The following is a 22,476-nucleotide window of genomic DNA, read 5'->3' on the forward strand; positions in this document are numbered from 1 at the left end:
TTTTCAAAGACAGCCATCTGTGCAACAACAACTTTTATTAACCTGTTTGTGTAACTGGTAGATAAGGGTACTTTGGGAAAAAGTTTAGTTGTCTCTTGAAATCCCAGCATTTTAACTGTTGATGCTTTCTATGGTCTAAATGTCAGTGTCTGCCCCAAATTTGCATCTTAGAACCTAATACCCAATATGACAGTTTCAAGAGGTGGGATCTTTGGGAAGTGATTAAGTCATGAGGGCTCCAGCCTTGTGAATGAGAAGAGTGCCCTTATAAAAGAGGCTCAGCCTGGGCAACAAAGTGAGACTCTGCTGTCTCCACAAAAAAAATAAAAGAAATTAGTCAGGCATGGTGGTGTTCCTGTGGTCCCGACTATGTGGGAGATTGAGGCAGAAGGATTGCTTCATCCCAGGAGGTTGAGGCTGCAGTGAGTTATGATCATGCCACTGGACTCTAGCCTGGATGATGGAGTGAGACCCTGTCTCAAAAAAATGAAAATATAAGAGGCTTGAGTGGGCTCCCTTGCCTCCTTCCACCATGTGAGGCAGCAGCAACAAGGCGTCATCTATGGACATCAGACATCAGATCTGTTGGTGCCTCGATCTTGGACTTCCCAACCTTCACATCTATAAGCAACAAATTTCTGTAGTTTATAAATTATCATGTCTAAGGTATTTTGATAGAGCAGCCCAAATGGACTAAGACAAGGCTCTAGGAAAGGTTCCCGGGATCTTCCCACCTGCTTCACCCACCTTCTTATGTAGCCTCTCACCCCTGCACCCACCTACTCATCTGACAGTTACCCAATGCTCTGCTCAAATGAGGTGTATGGGAGAAAGAAAAGAACATGACTTTGTAACTGTGAGATCAAAATATGAGAAGAGATGGGGCAGAGCCAGGCCCAGGGAAAGAGTCAGCTCCCTCACCAGGGGGTTCAGGAAACCTTCACCGACAAAGACTTACCTCAGATGGATCTTGGCAGGGAAGTAAGAGCTTTCTAAGAAGAAAAGGCTCATCTCTTTTCTTTAATTAATTTAACTAACAAGAGCTCTCTTTAATTCTTCATCTGACCATCTTTTCTTACATAGGAAGTGTCCCAGTAGCTTAGCTTAGTTTTTATCTTGCTGGAGTCCTCCAGGATTCTCTTACCTCTATTTTCTTCTTCATCACTAATCCCTACACTTATCCTAAAAATTCAGCTGCTGGTTAACACCATCTCTCTGGATTTCTCTTTCTTTCATCACTCTCAGGTTTCTTCTTAGCTACCTACCAGCTTCACTCCATTTTAATTCCTTTGTAGCATATTCCCTTATTGGATCATGATACAGTTTGGCTGAGTCCCCACCCAAATCTCATCTTGAATTGTAGTTCCCATAATCCCCACATGTCACGGGACGGATCAGGTGGAGATAATTGGATGATGGGGACGGTTTACCCCATGGTGTTCTCGTGACAGTGAGTTTTCATGAGAACTGATGGTTTTGTAAGCATCTGGCATTTCCCCTGCTTGTACATCTCCTTCCAGCCATCATGTGAAGAAGGACATGTTTGCTTCCCCTTCCGCCATGATCGTTTAAGTTTCCTGAGGTCTCCCCACCCATGCAGAACTGTGACTCAATTAAACCTCTTTCCTTTATAAATTACCCAGTCTCGGGTATGTCTTTATTTGCAGGATGAAAATGGACTAATATTTCCTTATTTGTAAAGTGAGGATAATAACAGTACATCCCCTTCATAAGGATGTTGTGTGAACTGAGTTAATTTTGCAAAGTGCTTAGTAATTAGTAAGCAATAACAAAGCACTTATTAGGCATTACTGTTACTGACAGAGAGATGTCTGTGATAGAATACATGAAATAAAAACTCAATTTTGTAACCATACAACTCACTCTCAAAGTGAGGGCATACATGTTTGTAAAAGCCTAAAAAAGGATGCATCACAGATGCTTTCTGCCTGTATGACCTTGTAAAAGAGGTTGTGGGATTTAAAGAGTTTGGAATCCCTCACATACCACAGGTAGAAGTATAAATTGATAAAATAATTGATGAATAACTCAATAGTTTCTAGCAAAATAAAAAATGCATTTTTTGACAAGTTAGAGGACAAGTTAAATAAATTATGTTACATATATACTATGTCACACTATCCAGTCAGTAAAAAGAATGAGGTAGATTCATATGCTTAAATTTTGGTTCAATCACTAACAAGCTATGTGACTACAGACAGCCTGCTTAATTTCTCTGTGTCTCAGTATCCTTATTTGTAAAGTGAGGAAAATAACAGTACCTCCCCTTCATAAGGATGCTGTGAGAACTGAGTGAGTTAATTTTATAAAGCACATAATAATTACTAAGCAATAACAAAGCACTTATTAGCAATTACTATTACTGACAGAGAGATGTCTGTGATAGAATAAGTGAAATAAAATCCCCATTCTGTAACCATACAACTCACTCTCCCCAGGTGAAGGGGCATACATGTTTGCAAAGGCAACACAGCAGACACAAATGGTAGCTTGCTGTATTTATTCTTATCTTTATATACTTCTATACTATTTAATTTATATTGAGCTTATCCCTGTAATTTAAAAAAAGCACTTGAAACATTTGAAAACTGACAGAAACAAAAGGAAAATATGTTTAGTATATCTGCACACACACAAAAACATGGAACACAAACTGAGCAAGTCTCTTCCCTTCCTACCTCATTTTCCTCATCCAGTTGGGATAGCTACATGGCCAGGGATTATTGCATGTGCTGGTCATCATCTTTAATTACATTAAACGTAGCAATAATGATTGTTGTCTTTTAATGACAGCCTGCTATATGTTAAGCAGTATGCATGGAAAGTAACAGGCTCTGGGTAAAAGTGTTTTGAATCAACTGCAAAACAGACTCAAGAGTCAGGGAGGATTGCCCTGTCAGCTGGACCAAGAATGTATCAAGACTGCCCTTTGTGTTGAGGCTTAGCATTGCTTCTCCCCAGGTTTAGACAGAAGGTAGAAGCAAATATTCATTCCTGCTGGGATACTCTGGCTCCTGGAGTTCACAATAACCTCACAACTATCTTCTCTCAGAGATACACTATAATAAGGAAGCCTCATCCTTGACTCCTTCTGATTCTGTGATGAGTTCTTTTTGAACTATTCTTATCACTAGCAGGGGTCAGGAGTAGAAATGATACTGAGTTGAGAACTCATCAAGATGTCTAAACAAATAACTGAACAGAAACCAAATCGTAGGCTCTCTTTTCATCCTTCTTTGATCCAGAGCATCTAGCAAAACCAACCTATTGTTTGTTCAGCTATGGGAGAACAAATACTAACAGAACAGATTCAAACAAAGAAATGAGCAGGACCATTTGATAAGTTCATACCTTTTAAATATGTGGGACTTGAAAGAATAAAAACAAGCTCAAAATGCAACTTGTACCCAGTTTTTTTTTTTTTTTTTTTTTTGAGATGGAGTTTCGCTCTTGTTGTCCAGGCTGGAGTGCAATGGCATGATCTCAGCTCACCACAACCTTCACCTCTCGGTTTCAAGCGATTCTCCTGCCTCAGCCTTCTGAGTAGCTGGGATTATAAGCAGGCCCACCATGCCGAGCTAATTTTGTATTTTTAGTAGAGACAGGTATTCTCCATGTTGGTTAGGCTGGTCTTGAACTCCCGACCTCAGGTGAACTTCCCCTCCTCAGCCTTCCAAAGTGCTGGGATTACAGGCGTGAGCCACCGCGCCCGGCTCATATTCATTCTCTTAATCTTCTACTACATATATTCTTCTAATCTAATCTATTGCTAATGCAACTGAAGCACATAACTTTTTATCGTCCAATGACTGTTCCTGAGTCAAACTTCCCAGCTTCCTCTTAGGTCTACTTTTCAGGGCAAATATATGAAGGTCTTTCCAAAACAGTCTCATATCACCAGGTATTACAGAACACCATCTCCTACAGTTCTTTTAAAAATGATCAAGTTTCCTCCATTTCCCTGCCATCAATAGTAGCAGTCCATGTCTGGACTACTGCATCAGCCTCCTATCTGTTCTCCCTGAATTCCTTCTCACCCAAGTCCAGTTAATTCATGCTCCTGCAGCAAACAGAATGGTCTTTACAATATGCAATTCTGATCATGCCACTCCCCTATTTAAACCCTTCGATGGCTTCCGTTGTCCTTAACATGGCCTGGATGGTCCTCTTGATCAGACACTGCCAACCAACTGTCTCATTCATGACTCTCTGGCCACAAAACAGACTGGCCAAGACCCTTCCTCCTCTGGTCGTTGTTCATGTTGTTCTATACGTCGATATAGCCCATACAGACTTCCTGCCTGGAAATGCCCACTCATCTTTCCAGTCTCAGAACTCTGTGACCTGAGGCTAGGTCAGGTCTCCCTATCAGTCACTCTCCCAGCTTCCTAGACTTCTCCTTCAAGCACTTAACACACCTGTAATTAAATGACGATGAGTGTGATGACTTCTCATTAGACCTTAAGATCCTTGACAGCAAGGATCATAACTTGGTCTTCATTCATCCCAATAGCTTAGTTCAGTGCCTAGCACATAGTATTGCTCGGTAAATATTTGTGAACTAATGCTACTTATTCTTGCCCTGTGATCTTTTCCTATGATAGAAGTTAGCAAATTTTTTCTGCAAAGGGCTGGTAGTAAATATTTTAGGTTTTGTAGGTCTTATGGTCTTCTGCAACTACTCAACTCTGCCACCGTAGCCTGAAAGCAGCCACAGAAAATATGTAAACAAATGGATGTGCATATGTTGTAATAAAGCTTTATATATAAAAACAGGTGGCAACTGGATTGGCCCAAGCACCACAGTGTGCCAACCTCCATTCTGGAATCTCCTTTAAGCAATCTACTATGAAGATCTTGAATAAACTTATGAAAAGAAAACACTGACCTCTTCCAGATGTTTGGTCTTTTGTACAATCTGCTTGTTCAAGGAAATGACTTTCCGACGATGTAGCTGGGAGGTTCCTAATTTTTCTGGACTTTCTTCAGTTGATAGCTCAGACTGCTGTGGAAAAAAAGGGATGGCAAATCCAAAGGATTTAATTAGTTCACCTTGGTTCATGTAATCAAGCTCTGTTGAATGTGGGCAAAGCACTGTTGGGCAGCCAGTCACACAAAGCCAGGGCATTTACAGGGGCCTGTTCAAAATCTGGCGTAGAGAAGAGATTCTGACACAATGACCAAAATCCCTATCAACAGAACCTGCATTCTGGGCCAAGGGAACAGCATGTGTAAAAAAGTACAGGGACGTAACTGTGGTTATATCAATATCATACAGGCAATAGGTATTATCAAAAAGTCTTAAATAGGGGAATAACACGGCCAAGGTAATATCTTCACAGGACCATTCTGGAGTTATCAAGAATAATGAATTGATTCACTGTGAGTGAAGCATTATAAGCATATGGTTAAAAAGTCTAGTCATTCAGCAGCACTTATAATGAAGAGTCTCCCAACACATTTTCCATCAGTTGGCCCACCCCAATTTAATCATTTCCTATTTCTGATGTTCTGGAGTTGACAGGGGATTGACTGGAAAGGGATTAAAGGTGCTGACAGAGGTCATGTAGGAAAAGTTCTGCAACTATATAAGGGAGGAGGCGGGTGGAGAAGGATCCTCATGACCAGGAGTGAGTGGAGAGAGATCTCTAAACAAGATGATGAGGTGAATGTGACAACATTTTCCAGGAGGGCAAATGGCCATTCCTCAAAAACCACACAAAGAAGCAAGCAGTTTAGTATAGATACTGAATAGAAACATCTGCCCCAAGACTCCTGCGAGCAGCCCTAGGAAAAAGAAATTAAAAGGTAGACCTTTTTGCAAAAAGTGCAATTATAATACTTCTTGGGTGATTATAGATAGTTTTATTAAACAGTCAAACACCAACGATAAAACATCTCCTTTCTTATAGTAAGTACCCCAATTCCAAGCTAATCATTGATTACATATTAGCATCAGAGCAATGATATCACATGTCATATAACATCTGGAAGATTTCACTGTATAATCATGAGAATGAGAGTGAAAAGGCAAATAACATCTTAGTATTATTATGAAAAGGTATTTGGCCTCTGAGACCTTCTGACAGGGTTTTGAGGGGGCAACAAAAACTATCTGGATATTCAACTTTCCCTGCATGTTTTAACAGTGATTCTAGGCTTGAAAGTTTGAGATATTTACCCACAGGAAAAAGAAACGGGAAAGTGAAAAGGAGGAGAAATTGGATGGCCATAACCATTTATTCTGGTTAAGGATTTCTCTGAATAATTCAGCAGTATTATTAATGGAAGATGAGTTCTTCTGCTACTTAACAACTTTGGAGTTACAAAACAACCAGCAGGATATAGCTGCATAAAACGGTAAGAAACATCATTTTCTATCTCACGGGCTGGTAGGCCATTAAGGAAACAGAAAAACTAAGCATTCAGTATTACAACACATTTAGCCTTGAAACCTGGGACTATGTAAAATGTCAATATTATTTTAGCTTTCAGGATTTCTGGGAATTGGAATTCACTTTTCAAAATTAATTTTGGACACAACAAGATATTCACAACTTGTAGTACAGACAAGGACAAACCATTTCTGAAAACCATTTGAGAGTATTAAAAAAGCGTGGCGGAAGAGACCACCCCTACTCTAAATCACTTACCAGAAACAGAATTACAATTAACTGTATCTCCTCTACTTTGATTGGATGACCTGAACTATGCTATTAATTTGGCCACTTTTGTATGTTATGTATTTAATAGCTTTTTATACAGCTAATTTTAGCTTTGAGTTTTAATATCCAGGTTAGATTCCTTGACTGTAACTTCCAAAGTGTTATAAGCATATTCTCAGAGCATTGTGCTTTACTAGCCGAATTACATAAGCCTTCTGTTTGTGCTTTTCTGATATCTGAAACAGAACTAATTTCCCATACAGTATGTCTCTAGGTGTGATGTCAGGATTATGCTTGAGTATCCTGACCTCCTCCAGATGCCTGTCAGGCTTCGAGACTGAGACTTGGGCAGGCAGGCTCCAGTGGACTCACGTAGCACTCACCTTCCAGACTTCCTCCAGTGTGCGGGGGCTGAGTAAACTCATTCAATTCTGTTCTGCAGCTTTGGCATGGATTGGGTAATGCCTGACTCTTAGCAAGCTTTCTTGCTCATAAACTGCTTTTATGGCCAAAGTCCTAAGAAAATAAAAATTGCATTCCCCCACCCAGCTTCCATGCTCTCGTATTAGTGTATGGGGCACACATACAGCTTTGTTTTAAAACTATGACCTTCAAACTTCACTTACAAGAGTTCTTCTTGCAGGAAAACCAGCAGCTATCTTGATATGTGGAAAGATTATTTCCAAGATAGCTATCTATCTAAGTCTCAATTTTGAGCCATATGCTCTCTCAAAACCCTGTCAGAAGGTCTCAGAGGCCAAATACCTTTTCATAATAATACTAAGATGTTATTTGCCTTTTCACTCTCATTCTCATGATTATACAGTGAAATCTTCCAGATGTTATATGACATGTGATATCATTGCTCTGATGCTAATATGTAATGTGCTCATTATTATTTGTAAGTGAATACATAAGCTATTGGATATGAATACATAAATTATTATAAATGAATATATAAGCTACTGTAAATGAATTAAAATATATAAGCTATTGAGTCCTTAGTTGTTTTTAAGAGTCTTTAACTGGGTCCTGAAAGTATTATAAAATGTTGAGAGCTGCTACCTTAATCTAAGGAGCCTGGTTCACTTGGTAATCCACCCATGGACTGGGACAGTCAATGGAGTGGGCTCACCAAGTGGCCAGCCATCATTTATATAACACTGAGAGGGAAGAGTTCTTTCTGATTCTACTCTTTTACTAGATCCGTGATTCAGACAAGCATACAGAGAGAAAATGCTGGTAATGCACAGAAAAAAATCTTGAAGTCTCTATATGTACCTCTATCATATCTGTTATAATAGTATATGTTCCAAGGAAACATGGGCTTTCAAAATGCTCTCCCTTATTGGTAGGTAATAATTCTTAGTGCTGTGTGGAGTCCTGTAAATGTGCATTTACTGGTGCACAGTACATATAAACTTGTAAGTTCCTGTGTTTGCCTTTGAGTCTAGAGACAGTGCTATAGGAAGCTGCTTAATGTTTAATGGGAAGTTATTTTTAGTCAGATAAAACAGTTATTACTGAGCTGGAATAAGAGTTCCTGACCTAGTAAATAGAAAGCTGACTGCTCTGTTTTTCAAACACACTTTTTATCAAGCAATCTAAATTTTTTGTTTCTCAAAGCCAAGAGAACTCAGACTGATGAAGACAGGAAAAGGTCCACAAACCAGCAGGTCTCATCTAATGGTTCATTCACTGAGAGACACGATGAGGAAGAAAACTAGATGACCAAGGTGGATTTTGAATGATGAGACAAAGTCAGATAGAAGAAGAGGAAAACGGGCTTTATACTAAGTCCTTGACAGAAAAAATTTAAATCCTAGAGCATCTTAACAGATTTCTGCTTCCAAAATGCAACATCTGTCAAAGAACATCAACCATCTACAAATATTCCATTTGTGTTTACATTGCAGTGAGGGCTAAAGTGCCAATCTAATTTGTTCAACATGTTCAGATTAAGAACGTGCTTTCAAAGCCACATGGTGGATTAAGATGACTTCTAGTGTAAATTCAGTGTTTTCTAATAACTGACAGATATTCACAATTTCTATTTTTAGAGGAAACAGATTTAAATGTCACTGAATAATATTAGTCTAGTTCAAAATGGTAAATTCCCAAGAGAAGCAAAAAATGATTACTTTAGCTAAAACTATATACTTTTATAATTGAAAGAGACCCAAAAGGTTATTTACACATCAACCTTCTAATACAGGGTTCTCTCCTATATCATCTCCCTACCCCACCAAAAGATGGTCACTAAGCTGACAACAATAAAGTATTCCTATCTTACAAGGTACCAGGAGTTCTCTACACTAAATAGATGGAATTCAGTTTTTGGCACCCTGACTGACCAATTAAAGACAAGTAGGCTGGGTGCAATGGCTCACACCTGTAATCCCAGCACCTCTGGAGGCCAAGGTGAGTGGATCACTTGGGTCAGGAGTTCAAGACCAGCCTAGCCAACATGGGGAAACCCCATCTCTACTAAAAATACAAAAATTAGCCGGGCATAGTGGCATGCACCTGTAATCCCAGCTACTTGGGAGGCTGAGACATGAGAATTGCTTGAACCCAGGAAGGGGAGGTTGCAGTGAGCCGAGGTCACACCACTACACTTCAGCCTGGGCGGCAAAGTGAGACTCTGTCTCAAATAAATAAATAAATACAAGTAAACAGACTATGTGAAATATTTATTTTAAAATGTTTTTAAATCTAAGAACTAGCAAGAATGTTAAATTTCAGAAGGCCAAAAAGTAACTGAAAGTGGGAATCCAGGAATGTATGTGTACCTACTGAAGTTGGCTTTTTTTCCTAAGGGTATGTGCCAAAACCTGATGATCACAAGCTTTGATTTTTACAATTCAGTAACAACTTTTTACCACATAAATCTTGATACAGCTGTAAGAGGGAAAAAATCCACAATGAGATTCTGTAACAACAGATTGGATCTCCTGCAGTTCTGTAATCCTAATTCACACAATACTTTGGTCCAAAAATCCCACAAGTAAGGACAAGGTATAAAATGGACTTGGGCTGACGTATCCCCAGGTGGTTGGCAGAAGCAAAAGCAGATCTTCCCTGAAAGAACAGAGCTTCAATCCTAGGCCTCAAATAGTTCCTACAGATAAATTTCCACGGAATATAGGGCTCACAGTCAAATATCAAAAACACACAAGAAGTCAAACTACCATAAACAAAAGCCAGCAAAAACAGACAGCACAACTGTATCTGTAAAGACTTATTCAAATACCCCCTTCCAATGCACACACAACATATACATAAAAGCATGGCCATTCCCCACTAAAGCAACAGATTAAATCTAATCACTCTTTCAGATAACAGTTCAACTAAGTGTCCACAGCTCTTCCACCTGTCCTTTCTATAACAAGATGCTGACACCTCTCACCACATTGGCTGTTATCCTAGTTTGTAAGTGAACTTCTGAAGCACTCCTGATGATGTGTGACCACTGCAGATAGGAGAGGATCATCCACTTTCCTTGATCTACATTCAGCTTCCAAAAATGAAACTCAATACATGAAGGCTCTTTTCAATATTTTTAAAACCCACTAATGAAATTCCATGAATTTCAAAAACCCATAGTTATGTAACCTTGCTGAGTCTAAGGTTTTGCTTTGGGTCCCACGGTGAGTAATGCAGTGTGCCTGCTCAGAATGCACGTAACATTTAGGAGGTGTGAACAAAAATCCAAAACCTCCCCTTTAATCCCCGTACACTACTGTCAGGTCAGATGGCATCCTCACCAAATTGTGAATTGGTACAACTCACTTTTCTGAAATTCAACAGTTTACATTTTTCTTAAGTGATGTTCCAGTTATCTTTGCAAGTGATGCTCAAACCTGGCAAGGCTAAAGCCCAAGTCCTTATGCAAATTAATAAGGACTCTGAAATGTACAAGTTGTGCTGTGTGGCTTGAGACCATTTTACCAGGTTGACAATTCATTAGTTGATACCATTCTCTTTGCAGTTAGGTATTGTATACTAACTATGCAACAGTCACTCCGAATTCAGGAAATCTTAGAGCTGTTCGTAAACACAAATATATTTAGCATTGTTCTCTCCAGATTTACAGGGTTCCTTACTCTCTTAACTCTGATTAAAATTTTACATCTCTCTCCCCACCTTCCTTGGCTTATTTCAGCTAATCTTCACTCAGATCTTACCGTGTGGGGGCACGGTGCTATGCTCTGGGGAAGGGGGAAAAGACAAAGACCGTACCTCTGGCCCTTCATAATCTAGCCAGACAAAACTAGCTAATTCATAAGTAAAGGTGTTGCATCCTCTGCATTCTCCTCAATGCCTAACTTGTGTCACAGAGGAAAAGAGTTTTGAAAGCTGCTGTTGTTCCTTCCTCTCCCTCTCTTCCTTTCTTCTTTCCTTCAGCAAATGTCTGTGAAAACCCAACTGTGTTGGGCACTGAGAGTACACTACAATCCCAGCCCTCCTGGAAAGCAAACATTCTAGGCCTGGGAGACGGGCAAACAGACAAATGAAACAGTGCTTGAGGGAAGTGCTATGAAGGAGATAAAGAGTTGATCTCTACAACATCACAGAAGAGCCTCTTTTAATAAGTAGAATCTGATTTTTTTTTTTTTTTTTTTTTAGAGACAGGATCTCACTCTGTTGCCCAGGCTGGAATGCAGTAGCATGATCATAGCTCACTGCAACCTCAAACTCCTGAGCTCAAGCAATCCTCCTGCCTCTGCTTCCCAAGGAGCTGGGACTGGAGGTACATGCCACTACACCCAGGTAATTTTAAAAAAATATTTTGTAGAGATAGGGGTCTCACTATGTTGCCCAGTCTGGTCTCAAACTCCTGGCCTCAAGCTATCCTCTCACGTCAGGTTCCTAAAATGCCTGGATTACAGGCGTGAGCCTCTGTGCCTGACCCAGAATCATGGCTAATGGCTATGAGGTGAGTCTCCCCAAAGTCTTCAAGTGATTCATTATCTTCTACTGAGTATTTATTATGAATGAGGCAACAGGAATACAAAGATAAAAAATGAAATATTGGCCCTCTAATACTTTAGAGGTTAGGAATATGATTTATGCAACACCTATTATGTTATGTGAAGAAAGAGTATCCAGAATGAAGGGGTTTAAAAATCTACCTAGGCCCCTACCCCTCCTGATTCCAACCTGGGTTTTTCTATCTGTGGCCACAACAGGAGGTTTCCAAGAGAGCAACACCCTCACCCCTTTCCTGCCCCATACTACACTTCTCCCCAACTCCACAAACCAATGGTGCTAGCAAGTGGTAGCATTTTTTGAGTTGGGGCAGGATGATAGGATTGGAAACACTCATATCTAAGGGTATCAGAAATCACACAGGTGCCAGATCAGGTGTGATTTTCTAACAAAGCAGTCAAGGTCCCCTGGCTGCTGAGCTTACTGTGACTTTCTGGCCCAGGCAATGTCCCTGGGCTGTGGTATCTTCACTTAGTCCTAAGCCCTTCCCTTTTCCATTTCTCACCCCGTGGTATGATTTTAAAAGTCACCCATTCTGCCTGGTTATTATCAGGCAAAAACAGTTCAATATCAACTATGCCAACCACTTTTCTTTGGGCAGATACTGTCACTTCAAATGATAACACAAACTAAGTAGCATCTGGCAGCCTCTTTATAGGCACACGAATTGTATCATTCTGTAATTTATGTTTTCACAGGTTGACTGACTCCTTACTGGAAGCCCCTCAGGGCTGCAACCCTGACTCACGCGTAACGCAATCCCTGCCCCCTACACCTGACACTGCCTGGATGTAGGATCTACTCAATAGTTGTTTGCTGAAAGAAGAAATATATCTAATCATTCTTTCACATGACAGTGATTATGAGGTCAATTCCATCAGTTCTCTGGCAGAAAAAAAACCAAGCTGAAGACTTAAAATATAAAAAAACTGTGCTAATTTAAAAATATATTTTCGTAAGACTTCATACATTTGGAAAAAGTGTAAGGGTTACAAACCCAGGGTAGATAAATAACAACATGAAGGAAGGCAACTACTAAGAGGACAGAGGATATATTAACAACAGATACTTTAGGGGCAATTCCTTCCAACTTTGTTAAATATATTTCCTGAGGGACTAGTGGAAACGAAGGCCTTTTGGGGATGCCAGCCACTGTGTGTAGCCCCCCATCTGTTGGTAGAAAAGCAATCCCTGTCTCCTATTCTCTCTAGTTCAGAGGGGCTGCCAATCACACCCAACTCCTGGCAATAATGGGCCTGGGGAGAAATCTGTGACCTAAGCCATGACAAACAGAGGAGAGTCCTTCCTTAGGATTTTATATACTGATGGAGGGAGGGGGCAGTAAGACAGAAACTGTCTATAGCCAGGCCTCCAAGGTGATGAGGCCGAGAGAGAGACAAAGTGAAGCAAAGGTAAAGGGATATGGCAGGGTCACTTGAGTCCCTCTAAAGACTTCCAGTTCTGAGAGCTGATAAAGGTTCCCTTTTGCTTACAGCAACATGCTGGGTAGAATTCCTATTACTTGCACCCAAAAGGCTTACAAGGCACAGGGTCCAAGTGAGTGAGTGATAGAACTAAAGAGGCAGTCTTCTCTGCTGACTGCATCATAAAGTAGAATAAGAATCATCATGATAGATGGGGACAAGATCTGCTCTAATCAAATGCGGCTGTCTGCTTTTTCTAGAAGAGACTCTTTCCTTGTGTTTTTTCATAAGTACATCCTTGACCATACCCAAGCTCTAATTATCTGGCGAGATTCCCCAGCTGCTCTGGAAAGATATGACTTCAAGACAGAACAAAGGCTTCTGACTAACTGCCAGAGAATGATCCTCAGAATCAAAAGGTCAGAGGCAATGGTGCCAGAATTTCTTAATTGCTGGACAGGAAAATTTCCAAAACCCATTAAGGAAAAAAAATTCCTTTTTTCCAAGTAAGTCCCTTGATGATCTAAAATACACCTTGCTATGGAAATGAGATCAAGATGTTGACATTCTTTGGGCTAGGATATTACCTCCCCCTGCCTTGTTTTTCTGAAACAAAGTCTCTCTCTGTTGCCCAGGCTGGAGTGCAGTGGCGCGATCTCTGCTCACTGCAACCTCCGCCTCCCAGGTTCAAGCTACCAATCCCACCTCAGCCTCCCAAGTAGCTGGGATTACAAGCACGTGCCACCACACCCAGCTAATTTTTTTATTTCAGTAGAGATGGGGTTTCACCATGTTGGCCAGGTTGGTCTCAAACTCCCGACCTCAAGTGATCTGCCCACCTGAGCCTTCCAAAGTTCTGGGATTACAGGCATAAGCCACCATGCCTAGCTGGATATTACCCTTCAAAGAACTGGATGAGAACATATTAATGTGGCATTCTCCAGAAACATGAAGAGTCACTTAGATACTCCAAACAGAAACTTCCACAGCTTTCAGCAACTTAGATTTATGGTATGTGAGTGCCTGGGCTGAGCTGTACCATTTTCACTTTTTCTTGTTTCCGTGGTTAGTTCCCAGTATGCCAGTTGAATATGCCTTCCCAGTAGGCAGCTGAATAATGGGACAGTCTAAGGAAGACTCCACAGCCACGCCTGGAAGGCAGACACTAAGGATGGTAAAGGAGGCTGTCCCTGCTTTTCCCTAAGGATGCTCCACCTAGCCAAGGAGAAAGGTTGCAAAGTCAAACAGTCCTGTACTCAAACCTGGAACTTACTAGCTGTATGGCACTGGACAAGTCATATAATCGCATTACTTTGCCTGAAAAATGGATATAATAGCACGTACTCATTTACTGAGCACCAACACTGGCGGGCCCTTGGCGAGACTCTCAGATTACAAACAAGAACAAAGGTGGCCCACAGCCATATAAACAGATAGTTTCAACTGCATATAAGTATAATGATGGAGGAAGGCAGAGGATTATAAGCAAGAAGGCAGTCTATACGAATTAAATGAGATAATTTTGTAGAATTAAAAAATAATAAAAATTTGAGAACTAAATGAGATAATGGTACACAAAGAATCTGCACGGAGAAGGCACTCAGGGTAGATTCTGATTCCCCAAGACCGATCTGTGCCTCTAGAGCTATAAAATATTCAGATCCTCTAGAGCTACAAAACGTCCCAAGATTCTGTCTTAGGGAGAAGTTGACCAATGAATGATTTAGTTGGCAGACTAAATATTACAGTGGTCAAAATGGTGTATGGTTAGTTAGTGTGCAGCATTAGGGAAAGTCCCTTCCTGCCCTTCCAGGGACCTTGCACCTTCCCTGGCCCAGCTTCCTTTTCTTTCTTCTGGCTCCTACAGAAGCTTAGGGGGTTGTAGGGTGGAAGCATTTTTTGGACAGTCAGGCATTTTAGTTTTCTGTAAGTCATAGTAATAGATTCTTCTTCCCTGTAAAAATAAATGCTATGATGCAGTGAGAATATTAGACATCAACACCAAAATCACAGTGGTACTTCTTCCAGCACATTCAGGGAAGGGTGTTACCCTTTGGAAACAATGGCAGATGGAGGTACTCAGCCTAGAGTCTATGGACACTCATGAATTATGTATCTGGAAGCTTCTTCACATTCCTCTTTCTGCTGCTTTACAAGAACCATATTAAATTGAGTTACATACCTCAGGAACTCTGAGACACATGTTATGTTACACTCTTATAAGAAACTTGTGAACTTTACCAGTGAAAGAGAAGTCTGCACATGTTTTTTTTTAACCTCGTTTTTATATCCCAGTGCCTGTCAAGTTTCCAAGCACTCATACAAGGCAGGCTATTCGATTTATTCCTTGGTCACAAAATCATTTTTGCGCTTGCTCCTCCCCACAAATTATCCTGTCCCCTTTCTTCACAAAGCAAAAAAAAAAAAAAAAAAATCCTGATCTCAGCCTAAGTGAGTTTTTCTCAGATACTACCAACAGCTTCCCTCCTGGGCATTCCTCAATCCCATCTCTACTTCCAAAGTATATTACTGAGACCCTGCAGGTGGCAGCATTGCCAGTGTCCAGTTTCAGCCCAATCTGTGGCAGTATGATTAAAAGACCAATAAGCAAACCATGGTGGACAACTCTAGAACGGCCCCATGATTCCCATCTGCTGATGTACACTCCTGCCTTTGTGTAACCCCTTTCCCTTGGGTGTGGATGAAAGCTGTGCCTTAGAATATGCCACAGAGGGGCCAGGCGCGGTGGCTCAAGCCTGTAATCCCAGCACTTTGGGAGGCCGAGACGGGCAGATCACGAGGTCAGGAGATCGAGACCATCCTGGCTAACCCGGTGAAACCCCGTCTCTACTAAAAAATACAAAAAACTAGCCAGGCGAGGTGGCAGGCACCTGTAATCCCAGCTACCCAGGAGGCTGAGGCAGGAGAATGGCGTAAACCCAGGAGGCGGAGCTTGCAGTGAGCTGAGATCCGGCCACTGCACTCCAGCCTGGGCGACAGAGCAAGACTCCGTCACAAAAAAAAAAAAAAAAAAAAAAAGAATATGCCACAGAGAAGCGGCAGTCTTTTGATTACATATATATAATTATGTTAAATAAGTCTATAATGCCTGGCCTCAGGGAGAAGCCCTCCCTTGCTAGCTTTGATGAAGTAAGTGGCAATGTAGGGGAGGCTCATGTAACAAAGAACTACAGGTAGCCTCCAGCTAACGGCCAACAAAACTGGTGACCTCAGTGAGCCAGTTGCAGGGAACTGAAAGCTGCCAACAACCATGTAAGCCTGGAAGCAAATCCTTCCCCAGTAGAGTCTCAGATGAGACTGCAGCATTGTAAGAGTCACAGAGGGTGTTGCTAAGCTGTGCCCAACTGCTGCCCCATAGGAACAGTGAGATAATAAATGTGTTATTTTAAGTGTCTACATTTGTGGCAGTATTGCCACACAATAGCAGATAACCACACAAACAACGTGAGAATGAGAAAAGCAGCCCCTGACATCTGAAAGCTAGCCTTGTACTATTAGCAAGGCATTGATGTTGCTGGGAGGCTGGCTTGCACTCATAACCAGGCCTCGTTACAAAACATGAACAATTTCAAAGAACACCAATACCAGACAAGGTCACCCTATGACTATGAGTATGTCTGATGATGGATGAAAACAGAAACATTGTCCGAATCACAAAAATGACCAAATATTCCCTATACTGGCTATCATGCATACATAGCTTTAACCTTGATTCATTTTCCCCATGTCTTAGAGATAAGATTTATTAAGATGCTCATTGACTGACTCACCCCTCCTTACAGCATTGAACACAAAGCAAAGCCCACTTCCTTGAACCCTCCTTCAAGTTACCTTATGTAAGTCCAAATCCTAAACTAAGTCCTTTCTGACACCCTCTTACTGAAAGGCCCCATGATTCCCACTGGTATGTGTTCTCCCTCACTACAAGCAGCAATACACCCAACTTGTTCAACCAGATATGTTCCTGTTGAATACAACTAGGTCTTTGACTGGAGAGTACTGACAAAACAAAAACAAAACAAGCAAATAACAAAAACACCATGCATGACTTTACCACAGAACTTGCACAAAATAGAAGTATCAACCAATAAAACAAGAAAGAGGCTATACTCAGTTTAGCTATAAGACATAAAAATGAAATTGAGTATCTCAAAATGAGTAGAAACTATCTGACAAACAGTAGTAGGATAAGTGGATATGAACAGGAAAACTAGGACAGATCCCCACTTTAGGCTAAAGAAGAATAAATTCTACATAGGTTAAAGAACTAAACATAATTAATAAAAGATCAGCTGACATGCATTAACTATTTTACCAGATCCACGGAAAAACAATGAACCTCTCATTTGGAAACAAGAACAACAACAACAACAAAAGACTGACCAACTTAGGCACAAATTCCTTGTATATAATGAAACAATACAAAAGTAAAATAAAGTGCCTGAGAAATACTTGTATCACAGTGACAATATATTTAAATCTGAAATATAGACCTTATTTAAATTCACAAGGAACACATTACTTGAGTATAGTCTATAACAGACAATTCAGAGAAGAAAACAGAGTAAACAGTCCTGTATTTAAACCTAGAACTTATTAGTTATATGGTACTGGATGAGTTCTCTGTAACCTGTACTTACACAGAAGCATCTTCAATCCTCTCAGTGATCTACGGAGATGCCATTTTATAGTTAACTACGTAACAATTTAGACAAACAAAAAATCAAAGCTGGAAATATTGGAGGCATATGCTGGGAAGTCCCTTCACCACTGATAGTATTTTATGTAGTTATAACACATAGAGGGATTCATAACCCAATTATCCAACACATAGAAACTCTCTCAGCAGAAACTATCTGCTCACATTTCACAATATTATCCACAATGGCAAACAGAAACAGCTTAAAATTGTGTCTGACAAAAAAAAGTTTAATGAATTGTGCTGTATTAACACATAAATTATGTAATTATTAAAATAAATGGGAACTGCCAGCCGCAGCAGCTGAGACCTGTAATCCCAGCACTTTAGGAGGCTGAGGTGGGAGGATGGCTTGAGTCTAGGAGTTCAACACCAGCCTGGGCAACATGACAAAACTCCATCTCTACAAAAAATATAAGACTTAGCCAGGCATGGTGGTGTGCACCTGTAGTCCCAGCTACTTGGGAGGCTGAGGTGGAAGGATCACCTGAGCCTGGGAGGCCAAGGCTAAAGTGATCGTACTACTGCACTCTGCCTGGGCAACAGAGTGAGATCCTATCTTAGGAAACACACATATCCACCCACACACACAAACACACACTTAAAAAAATAAAAATAAATGGGAAGGCTAGAAAATATTTAGGATGTGATGTGACAAAACAAAAAAGAATGAAGAGTACAAAAATGAAAATAAAGCTATCGATAGCTGAAGAGTTATAATGTGCCAGGCACTGTTTGAGGCATTTTGGTCACGTTTCATTTAATCTTCCCAACACCTGTCAGAAAAATATTATTTTCATTTTATAAAGCAGATACTAGGGCAAAGAGAGGTTAAATATATGGCCAAGGTCACACAGCTGGGAAATGGAAAAGGCAGATATGAACCAAGGTACGACTTCAAATGGTGTGTTTTTAATCACTGCACTCACTCACTGTCCTACTTCTTTTAGACATATATGATGACTGCAACCAAGCACAACTATGAAGATCTGGGAACAAACATTGTAAAATAATATGCAAATGAAAAATAACTGCAATATGGGAATAGGATAAAAGGCAATGTAATTTTTAAAAACCATCAGCTTTAATGCTATATTACCTACCCAAAGAAAATGCAATTAACTAATGTTTGACACCTCCACTTCTCCATCAGAAGTTTAACTACAGTCATCTCTCAGTATATGTGGGGGATTGGTTCAAAAACCACTATGCATAGGCCAAAATCTGTGCATACGCAGCAGTCGGCTCTAAAGAACCCACATATATGAAAAGTTGGCCCTCCATATACGCCAGTTTTGCATCCATGAATACTGTAGTTTCCATACACATCTGGTTGGGAAAAAATCCACATGTAAGTGGACCCACACAGTCCAAACCTGTGTTGATCAAGAATCAACTGCATATATGTTCTCAGAAAAAATCTTGGCATTGCTTCCTGTCCAAATTACTCCTAATTTCACTCTTTTCTAGAAGAATGGAATGGAGGTAGAGAATGGTCCAAGATAAACAGATAAACCAGAATGTATCCATCAGAGTTGGACAGAGATCACTGGTCAAGGGTGAGGAAGAAAAAGCTTAGGAGATAAAGACACAGAGAGATCCAGAAGGAGACGTGCAAAATGCAGAGTAACTGGGGAAGTCAGGTGAGCTTCAGGAGTCCTAGGCAGGGGAGTGGGTGGAAAGAGAGATGCACTGCCAACCACAGGGGGCTCTGCCTGCCTGCTTTTGCTCTTACAATCATCAGAGCCCCTACATGCTCCCTGTAGAAACAGCAGTGGGTGCTCTATCCAGTTGCCTTTTTTTTTTTTTTTCCTGAAAAACTGGGTTCAGCAATGCTATGTGGCAACATAAGGGCATGTATAAACGCACACTCTTGCCATTCAGGTGTGTGTGCTTACAGGAAACCAAGACATTTTCTTCTCAGACAGTGAATTAATACTCTTTCCACAATTACATCTTCATTTGTACTTTTTGGATAACAAATACGCTTTTCTGGTCAAATTTCAGATGACACTTTGAGCAATGTCATCCTTCCTAGATAGTAAATGGAAAGACAGGACACTGGATTCTATGAGATTGGACTGGAAAGCCCATGTTAAGAAGGACTTACTTAGGGGAGTGGGGAAAACAAAGGAATCTCACCCCGAGACATTCCAAGCTGTTTTACTCACTCATATTCTGCTTGCACGAGGCTCCTTCAAGTCTCCTTCCCAGAGGTTCCCATGGATGGCAGCACTAGGCATTTAAAACAGTTTTCCAGCAGTCTTGGGGGTGTTATAGCCGATAACACCTCCAGATTACTGGGGGACACTTCTTCCCTGACTATAAAAATTTTATTTATTTATTTTTGAGACAGAGTCTCCCTCTGTCACCCAGGCTGGAGTGCAGTGGCACGATCTTGGCTCACTGCAATCTCTGCCTCCTGGGTTCAAGCGATTCTCTTGCCTCAGCCTCCTAAGTAGCTGGAATTATAGGCACTCACCACCATGCCCAGCTAATTTTTGCATTTTTAGTAGAGATGGGGTTTCACCATGTTGGGCAGGCTGGTCTTGAACTCCTAACCTCAGGTGATCCACCCGCCTAGGATTACAGGCATGAGCCACCATGTCCAGCCAGAAAAATTTTAGACATATTAAAGTTAAGAGAGTTTAATTGAGCAAAGAATGATTCATGAATCCGGTAACTCCCTGAACCAGAGGCACTCTGGTGCTGTCATGTGGTCAGAGAGGAATTTATGGACAGGAAAAGGAAAATGGGCTGGGCGTGGTGACTCTCGCCTCTAATCCCAGCACTTTGGGAGGCCAAGGAGAGTGGATCATTTGAGCCCAGGAGTTCAAGACCAGCCTGGCAATATGTTGAAACCCTGTCTCTATAAAAAAATACAAAAATTAGCCAGGTGTGGTGGTGTGCACCACCATATATAGTTCTGGCTATATATCACCTGTGCAATCACTTCAGAAGAATATGTCACAGAGAGTAAGGGCAGAGCTAATTTGTAGTAAAAGATTCTGAGAAAAGGAAAGCAAAGCTGGATGCTTCAACAGCCATCAACATTTTAGGACAGGGCTGGGGAAGGAGGGATGTGCAACAGTGTCCTGTAAATCTGACTTTACTGATACTACATCTCAGCCAGACCAGAATCAGTTATGTGCAAAATGATTAATCACCGTCTCCCTGAAATATTCAAGGTCCTCCTGCCTTTTCTTAGGATGGGAAAAAAAAAAAGGAAACTCTGAAATATGATTTCAGGCTTTTCTTCATTCTATACTCTTTTAATAAAAGTAGAAGAAAAAATTTTGCCTTGGATTTGGCTGAGTTATGGGGTTTATCTCCTAAGAGGCAAAGCTTCATTCCTCAGCCAAATCATCAAACTGAGCCCAAGTTATAAGAGGCCTGATAGAGAAGAAAAAATGCTCATCCCATACCCTCAGGCATGAATTTATCAAATGTGATAACTGCTCTGTGAGACAGGTTTTCTCTTTAAATTTACAGAAAAGCGGGCACTGCAGAACAAAATTAATTGAACTAACGGGTAAGTGTTGATAACCGGCTGTGCATGGTAAAGCCCAGTGCGTTTCTGACAAACGTGGCTGGTGAGTTACAAGAGAACACAGGGCACTGCTGGGGCAGTCGGGTAGGGAAGTGGGAGAACAAAGCCATGGAGCATTATCTGGGGCACAGACTCCAGCTGGGCCCCAACCTACCTTCTCCGCATACTCGGACACAATCTGCTTGATCTCGGCAGAGCAGAGTCCCACGATCTGGCCCACGGAGCTTGCGGTGAGACGGCTCTGCAAGCACATGGAGGGGATGTTCTCAAGGCCAAGCCTTGTCTTCCACAGCAGTGGAAAATCTGAACACTCTATTATGGTAAAACGGATAATATTCCCAGGGGAAAAAATAATTTGGCTTTGCCACATATTACCACCAGGAAGGGAGGAAAGCAGCCTCAGGACAAACACGCAGCTACCTCCTGAATCACTGAGCAGACGGTGCTAGATCCTCCTCTGACCCTGGGCACCCCTGGAAAATGGTTCTTCCCTTCTATGTCCCACCCCAAGGTCTCACCTCCTGAGGGCCACCAAACAGCCTGCAGGGGATTTGGCAGGCTTAGGACATAGGGAATAGAGAAGAGCATGGGAAAGGACAAAGAATCTCAGAACTTTAAAATATCTCTTTATTACCACAGGTCTTCCCAGGCCTCAAAAATAATGATCCTTTCAGGCAAGGCGCGGCGGCTCACGCCTGTAATCCCAGCACTTTGGGAGGCCGAGGTGGGTGGATCACAAGGGCAGGAGATTGAGACCATCCTGGCTAACACGGTGAAACCCCATGTTTCACATACAAATACAAAAAATTAGCCGGGCGTGTTGGTGGGTGCCTGTAGTCCCAGCTACTTGGGAGGCTGAGGCAGGAGAATGGCATGAACCTGGGAGGCAGAGCTGGCAGTAGGCCGAGATCGTGCCACTGCACCCCAGCCTGGCCAACAGAGCAAGACTCCGTCTCAAAAAAAAAAAAAAAAAAAAAAAGAATGGTTCTTTCACACTTGGCTATACCTTCTGGACAGGCTCTGGAAAGACCAACTATAATCTCAAAATCCTGCTTCCTACCTAGACAGTGGAGGAAGAAAGCAGAAGACAAGAGCTGCCTCAGC

At 41.3% G+C, this 22,476-nt stretch overlaps 1 protein-coding gene across 1 annotated transcript in view; it reads right to left on the reverse strand.

Annotated features, from left to right (window-relative positions):
- LOC112617161 (coiled-coil domain-containing protein 93) overlaps positions 1 to 22,476 on the reverse strand; it is a 94,136-nt gene that overhangs the window by 33,295 nt on the left and 38,365 nt on the right. Inside the window, exons 11-12 of the mRNA XM_025373914.1 lie at positions 21,527 to 21,613; positions 4,910 to 5,026 (exon numbers count right to left, since the gene is read on the reverse strand). Of these exons, the coding sequence (XP_025229699.1) occupies positions 4,910 to 5,026; positions 21,527 to 21,613 (204 nt within the window). The remainder of the gene's footprint in view (positions 1 to 4,909; positions 5,027 to 21,526; positions 21,614 to 22,476) is intronic.

This window comes from Theropithecus gelada, unplaced genomic scaffold, assembly GCF_003255815.1.
Source record: "Theropithecus gelada isolate Dixy unplaced genomic scaffold, Tgel_1.0 HiC_scaffold_15884, whole genome shotgun sequence".
Lineage (NCBI taxonomy): Eukaryota > Metazoa > Chordata > Mammalia > Primates > Cercopithecidae > Theropithecus > Theropithecus gelada.